General features: G+C 45.1%; 1 protein-coding gene across 1 annotated transcript; it reads right to left on the minus strand.

Moving 5' to 3' along the window:
* Positions 1 to 3,139: 3,139 nt before the first annotated feature.
* On the minus strand, positions 3,140 to 4,802 carry NDN (necdin, MAGE family member). The gene has a single exon (XM_019945623.3). It carries the CDS (start codon positions 4,692 to 4,694, stop codon positions 3,717 to 3,719), a length of 978 nt encoding a protein of 325 aa, XP_019801182.1. The 5' UTR covers positions 4,695 to 4,802; the 3' UTR covers positions 3,140 to 3,716.
* Between the last annotated feature and the right edge of the window lie 2,565 nt (positions 4,803 to 7,367).

A 7,367-nucleotide genomic window follows, 5' to 3' on the forward strand; every position in this document is an offset into this window, starting at 1 on the left:
ATATGAAATTTGTCTTTCTCCTTCTGCTTACTTCACTTAGTATTATAACCTCTAGTTGCATGCATGTTGCTGCAAATGGCTTTATTTATTTTATATATATATAATTATATATATATATAATTATATATATATATATATATATATATATATATATATATATATATATATATATATCTTACATCTTCTTTATCCATTTAGGCTGTTTCCATGTCTTGGGTATTGTAAATAGTGCTGCTGTGAACATGGGGGTGCATGTATCTTTTTGAATTATAGTTTTGTCTGGATATATGCCCAGGAGTGGTATTGCTGGATCATATGGTAATTCTATTTTTAGTTTTCTGAGGAACTTCCATACTGTTTTCCACAGTGGCTGTGCCAACTTACATTCCCACCAACAGTGTACGAGAGTTCCCTTTTCTCCACACCCCCTCCACTGACATGCTCAATTCTTAAGTCACTGAAGTTTGTCTTCTGTTAAAATTTATTCCATTGAAATTACTCTTAATTAGAGGAAAATGATCTATTTATTAGTAACTTCAGTGCACATTATTTTAGTACTTCACAGCTCAACTAAATTTAACACTACTCTCATCTTCTCTTTCCCTTGGCATCTATAAAACCATAGGCAGCACAAGCTGAGTATGTGATATCTCAGCCTGTCAGAGATGTTCCAGTTAAGACAGAGAAGAAATACCTAAGCTTTTCCTTCCCATGACCTTTTACTCCTTCTACGAACATAGAAGGAATATCAGGAGCTATTGCACATCATGTGATGACAAGAATGAAAAGAGGCAAATCACAGAGATGTTGAGCTTGACATCTACAAACCACTGAACAATTATCAATAGCCACCTACTTATCTCTGTATTTCTTTTTTTCCCCAGATTTACTGAGATATAATTGACCAGCATTGTGTAAGTTTAAGGTGTATGATGTGTTGATTTGATACATTTATAGATTGCAAAATGATCACCAACAAAATGTTAGCTAACTACTCCAGCATATCACATAATTATCCAGCACCTTGTAGATGAACCTTTTGGAAAATATTTGACCACCCCCCCCAACCTTTCAATTGAGTCCAGCATGAAAATCCAAGAGCGATATTGGATGTTCCTTCCATGTGCCCCAAGCTGCTGTCCCTGCAGGACCAGGTGCCATGAATTAGCCCTGTTCCACATCTGGTATGCCTTTTCCTCTGGGTCTGGCTGCCTCCAAGCCTGCATGGGAGGTGAGCAGCCCTGCCCGCATGGCTTGCTGGGGTCAGCTTCTCTTTTCTCATGACCCTGTCCTTCTCTCAAGATTTGGTCCTCTATAGCACAGGTGATGTGCCTGTGTCAGTGAGCTTGGGGAAGCTCTGGAGTGGTTCTCCCAGTCTCTCCTGGCAGAGAGGAAAGTAAATAAAAACACTGAGAGGTGAGGGGACTGCCTGCCCGGTGACTTCTGGGTTTGATGAAAAAAGTGTTCAGGAGTTACAGTTGCTGCAAACAGAATTAGGGCATTAGAGAAAGTGTCCAGTACCCCGCCTTGGCAGGGGAGACAGCTGTGGCCCTGCTCCAGAACTGAGACATCCCAGACATAATTTTACATTTAAAGGGACAGATTTGTTTTGATTCTGCAGGAAGTTCTGGGGTGAGAGGGAGGTAATTTTTTAACAGTTCTAAAATGTCTGAGTTCACTTTGGCTCAGGGTAAGAAGTGGCATCGAAGCCAGGGCACAGCTGCCTGAGTTATTGCAGAAATGCCCCCTACCTGCCACAGACTTCACAGGACGTCTACTAAAAGGGATGGATTTCGTCTAAGGACATGTGAGGTTTCTTCAGCACTTAGCACCTGCACCTGCCTGTTATGTACTGTCATTTAAGTGATGAGAATCCTAGTTCCCAATTCAGGTTGTAATTCCCTCACCCAAATATAACTCCCAGGTTACTTCTTTTCAGGGTGATGTGACCTATGTGTTTGCCTCATTTTCCAGCTTCCCCAGAAATGGATCTGGCTTTAACCAAATGGTCTTTCCCAATGTCCTGAAGTTTGAAGGATTTTCAGTCTTATTAAAAGCCCATTTCTCTCTCTCCCCCTTGCAGGACTGAGAGTTTTATAATGAGATTTATCCCCAGGCACTGCCCCTCACCCCCTTCCTCACCCCATCTCACTCTCCGAGGGATTGCTTAGTGGCCCATTGCAATTCCAGAGTTGCTGGGTTGGAGACACCCCAATAGGCAACCTTCCCACCCCAACCCCACCTCCCTCTCCCAGGTGTCCCATGTGTGTTCCTCCAGCACCACTGATTAGAGACTGCTCCATCATCCCAGTCCTTCAGGGAAGACCATGTTTCAAATCTTGGTTTCACTGCTAAGCAGGAACATGACTTGGTTAGGTCCATTAGTCTCTCCGAAATGAAGTTTCTTGATTTGTACAGTCATAATATGACTGCTTCCTCTAGAAGATTAATGTGAGGATTCATTAGAAAAATAAAACCCCTAGCCTTGTGTGAATGGATTGCGGGGTAGGGAGCTAAAAGTACAGACTCTAACAAGGAATTTTTTAAAAGGCATAAACTAAAAGGCAGGAGGTAGGGGAGCAGCTGGAGGCAGGCGGGTAAAAGTATAGGCTATGGACTCATTCAATCTGAGTCCAAACCCTAGCCTCTCCTCACAGGAAGACTTTACGATCTAGGGAAAGTTAATTACCTGCTTTGTCCCTGTATTTCCTCCACAGTGCAGATGTAATAAGTGCCTGCCTCACAAGGCTGTTGTGAGGATTAAATAAAAAGAGAAAATACACATAAAGGACTTAGTACAATGCCTCACTATTTTAGTGCCCACAAAAACAGCTATTATTTTTCATAAAATATAGAAATGCAAGAGAGGAAATTACTCTAAATATTAACATTTATTATTTCTATGTGATGTGATTAGGACTCTTTTTTGGTTTTTAAACTTTTCTCTAGTTGTCAAAGTTCTGAATTGAACTTGTGAGGTCCATTTTGAAAATAAAACTATACACTTCACACATTTATGAGTCATGATGCATAGTGATGTCCCCGCCCTATTAGATGAAATAGTGGTATCTGTACATTTTGTAATTCCCATTCCCAACCGATAATATTTTGTTAAAAAGATAAAGTACACTTTTCCATGAATGATTGTATCACAAGAATCTTTAATGTTTACTTTAAAGTTTACTCATGGTGGGGTTGTATCTGTGTTTAGTAAAGTGTGCCCATGTTGTGCCCATTTCAGTCCACATCACCACACTCCACAAGGATGTTTCCTGTGCCCAGGGAGATCACAAAGACAGGGGTCTTGACTTTTCTCTTGGTTAGGCCAGCTTTTCTGGGGAGTTCTTCCAAACTCTCCAGGACCAGTCTACCCAATACACATCCTCCGTTCCATGTAAAAGAATAAGATGGAAAATGTCTCAATGTATTTCATAAGTTTAGCACGTCTCTGGTACAAAAAATTCAAGAAAGGTAGCACAAAAGCAAAAGCACCAACTGAGCTTACTTATAAACAAACATGCATGAATCCTACACTCTACCTAATATTACTGAAATTAATACATCATTGCATTAAGAGGTATAAAAGCACTGTACTGAAAACTTAAAAGTTACACGTGAAATACTGCGCTGTAAATCCTGAATACTCTAATGTCCCACCCCCACCCCTCCACCGCCCTGGTGAGGGGCAGAAACCATCCATCTGCCTTCAGACCTTGCTAGTCCTCGGAGACACTGTTGCGGGGGCAGTGGGCAGTGGGGTTGGCCTCCCGCAGGGCTCTGGCCTCTTCCAGTGCTTCCCTGTAGCGGGAAGGCCAGGCCTGGGGGTCTTTCTTAAAGACCCTGGCCAGGAACTCCATGATCTGCATCTTGGTGATTTCACGGCTGGCACGGGAGCCCCAGAAGAACTCGTACTCAGGGGGCTCGACGTGGGGGACGCGCTGGTACTTCAGGTAGTTCTGCTGGACGAACTCCTCGGTGATGAGCTTTCTCACGTCTCCGAAGGTGGAGTGCTTCTTCCAAGGCCTCAGCCCTAGGATGCGCAGCACGTTCCAGACGGCACTCTCTCGGGCGCCGCGACCCTTCACGTAGATGAGGCTCAGGATCATCAGCAGGAGGCCTGTCATTGGCATGCTGTTGCTCAAAGCGACCCTGTCCAGCTCCTCGGGCTCCAGAGCTTTGACCAGCGAGAACTCCATGGTGTGTAGGCTGGTCAGCCTCAGGTGCAGCCCGAACACCCGGGCGAGGATGAGGCTGGTGCGCCGGAGGATGCTTCTGCACCACTTCTTGTAACTGCCGATGACATCTTTCACCATGTCTGGGAACCAGATGATCATCCTCTTCTGGTCCTTGACCAGAACGTACCACATGAGCTCGTGCGCCTTCTGCACCAGCTGGGCCGGGGCCGGCGGCGCCGGGCCGGGCTGCGCTGCGCTCGGGGCCTGGTGGGCGCGGCCTTCCTCCGCGGCCTGCTGCAGGGCCTTCGGGTCTCCCTCTTCGCTTGGGGCCTGGGGCGCCGGCGAGGCCAAAGGGGCGTCGGGCGGGCCTACGGGAGGGCTCTCCGGCCCTGGGAAGATCGCGGCCTGAGACGCGGGCAAAGAGGGTCCTCCGGGAACCCCGGGGCTGCTGTGCACCTCGGAGTTGGAGGCCTCGGCTGCAAAGTTGGGGTCGCACACATCCTTACTTTGTTCGGACATGTCTGCTCCGTCTGGCAAGGGCACGGCCGCCGAGTCCAGGAGCTCTTCGAGTCAGCGATCCCTCCTCGGACTCCTAGAGAGGAAGTGCGCGTTGCTACGCGCGGCGCCTTCCGCAGCGGCTGGGCAGGGCGGGGCAGCGGCGGGACGGGCCAGTGCGCCTGCGCGTCCGCGGGCCTGGCAGGCAGGCGGGCGGGCGGGGCGCCTGGCGGGAGGGAGCTGGGGGTGGGGGGTAGTGAGGCCCCGAGGAGGGTAGAGGCTCCGCTAGAATATGGCATCAAGGATCACCACCGCCACCCCAGGCGTCCTGTTGGGGCTAAGGTCTTGGAGAGGAGGGGGCGGAGATGGATGAGCACTGGACAAGGAGCAAGTTTAAGGGGAAAGATGGTAACTTAAGCTTAGGAGATGTCCAATTGGGTATATCCAGAATCAAGTTAAGAGATGAGTCCCAGAGCAAGACCTAGGCTGGTGTGTCAATTTGGCTTTCGGACAAGTGTGAGAATGTAAACAGAGAACAGTCAGGATTGCTCAAGAAAATGTGTAAACTCTGAAAAAGATGTGGGAGATTGGAATTCTGAGGAATAGTAACAAAAATTGATTGATTCCCTACCAAATCAAGGGTTATAAATGAAAAATGCAGAAGGTAGTCAATCTGTGTGCAGTGGAAACTTTCTTGAAGGTAATATATTAATGACGTTCTTAGTGTTTTAATGGTCATTGATTTTGGTTTTCCACTTCCCTTGGGTGATTTTGATGTAATTTTTAATTTGTTTCATTAGGATCCCATCACACAGATTGCCGTATTTATTAGCACAGACTTGTATGATGGCTTTCATCCTGTTTGTCCAGGATCTTCCTTCCCCTTATGACTGCTGCAACCTCCACATTTGTTCCTGTGGAAACTTCACCTTCTCACAGGACCCCAACCCCACCTTTCACAGAGACTGACTGGTCCCATGTTGGCAACCACACCCAAATCCCTCCCAAGACTTTTTTTTTTTAAATTAACATAGGTCCCCTACATCGTATATGTCAGACTTTCTCAGATGACCAACGACATGAGATGTAACATATTGGTGTTTTTTTTCAATTTTAGAAAACAAATCTGCAGTAGGCAAAGACAAAGCTGACACTCCCAGAGAAGCATCCTTGAATAAAGGAATAGGTGCAGGAACCTCTGGATCCAAGGTTCCTGAGGATGACCAGCAACCCTGGTCTGAGCCAATGTGGTCTTTCAATCCTTCCTGGGTTTCCTCCAGCCGACAGCTTCTTAAGTATGCCCTCCTGAGTCTGGTTATTGTCAGTTGAAACCCAAAGCATATTTACAATATTGTCTTGACATTTCTAGAATCCTCTCTTTATTTGCTTATATCCCCTTTCTCATTTTTCACTTTATTTTTTCTCAGGTAGATTGACTTCAAACGGTCTTCCATGCTGTTTTTCTATCTTTGGATTTTCATGCTTGTATCACCTTTAGCAGGACCATTCCCACACCAGTCCAATAGCACCCCTTAACCTCTTACTTCACGAGGATAATTCCTACAGATCATTCAGATATGTCTCAGTGGGATTTTTTTCCTGTTCATCATTTTCTTCTTTAATTTATAGATTTCTATTTTTTAAAAATATCTTACAGGGTGGTGTCAGTTATATTAGTTTTTTTTAAGTATGTAAGAATGACTCAAATAGATTGATTGCCCCCATTCTTCTTAAACTCATCCTCATTTCTTGCATTTTATCTCCTCTAATTTTCTTTTCTTTTTTTTTTTTTTTTTTTTTTTGCAGTACGCAGGCCTCTCACTGTTGTGGCCTCTCCCATTGTGGAGCACAGGCTCGGTATGAACCCGTGTCCCCTGCATCGGCAGGTGGACTCTCAACAACTGCGCCACCAGGGAAGCCCTGGATATTTATTCTTTTTCTAACTGTTTGGGTTAATGATTGTGTTCGTTTAAGATTTTTTCAGTAATGAAAATGTTTGAGCCTATAATTTAAATCTCAGCTCAACTTTAGCCATGGACCATAATTTTGCCATTGTGAGACTATGAAAATTAAATCCTCCTATTTCACCTTCCTAGATTTAATGAATTAATGATCACAAGCTTGAGCACAACAATTAACACTTATATAGAAAAAGTAGGAAAGCAATTTTACAAACAACAATTTAAAAATTATAGGAGCTCCTGATGCTGTGAGATAACAGAGCTCTGGCCAGAGAATTGCTTGTGTTTCAGCTGCTGCCTGAGCTGGACTTGTCCTCATTTTGGTGAAGTTTCCCATGGCCAACAGTAAACTCCTACCTCTGCCACAGCTCACTCCACACCTTTCTTCTATTGGGAGGGTTGTTTAATACTATCCCAGAGCCTGTGGACTGGAACCACTATGATGGATTATACTCAGAGGGTTTAAAACTTTAGAATTGATGCCAAGTTTGAAACCAAGTACAGAGTAAACCCCTAGTGCTGCTCACCATTGGAGCCCAACTGTACACCTGCTAATGTGGTATCATTTTCTTCCAGGAAAAGATTGGCTGAAGAGGGTGCATTTCTCAACAAAAAGAAAATCCATGGAGAGGGGGTGGAAAAAAGTAAAGCTTGGGGTATCCCTTAAATAGAGAAAGTGCACCTGCAGATGTGTCATGGGAGAGGACAGTAGCTTGGTGGCTTGATAGTAACACCT

Source organism: Tursiops truncatus, chromosome 2 (assembly GCF_011762595.2).
Source record: "Tursiops truncatus isolate mTurTru1 chromosome 2, mTurTru1.mat.Y, whole genome shotgun sequence".
Classification (NCBI taxonomy): domain Eukaryota; kingdom Metazoa; phylum Chordata; class Mammalia; order Artiodactyla; family Delphinidae; genus Tursiops; species Tursiops truncatus.

What these genes read in the sequence shown, in the direction of transcription:
- NDN (XM_019945623.3), bottom strand. Translation starts at nt 4,694, where the DNA reads ATGTCCGAACAAAGTAAGGATGTGTGCGACCCCAACTTTGCAGCCGAG.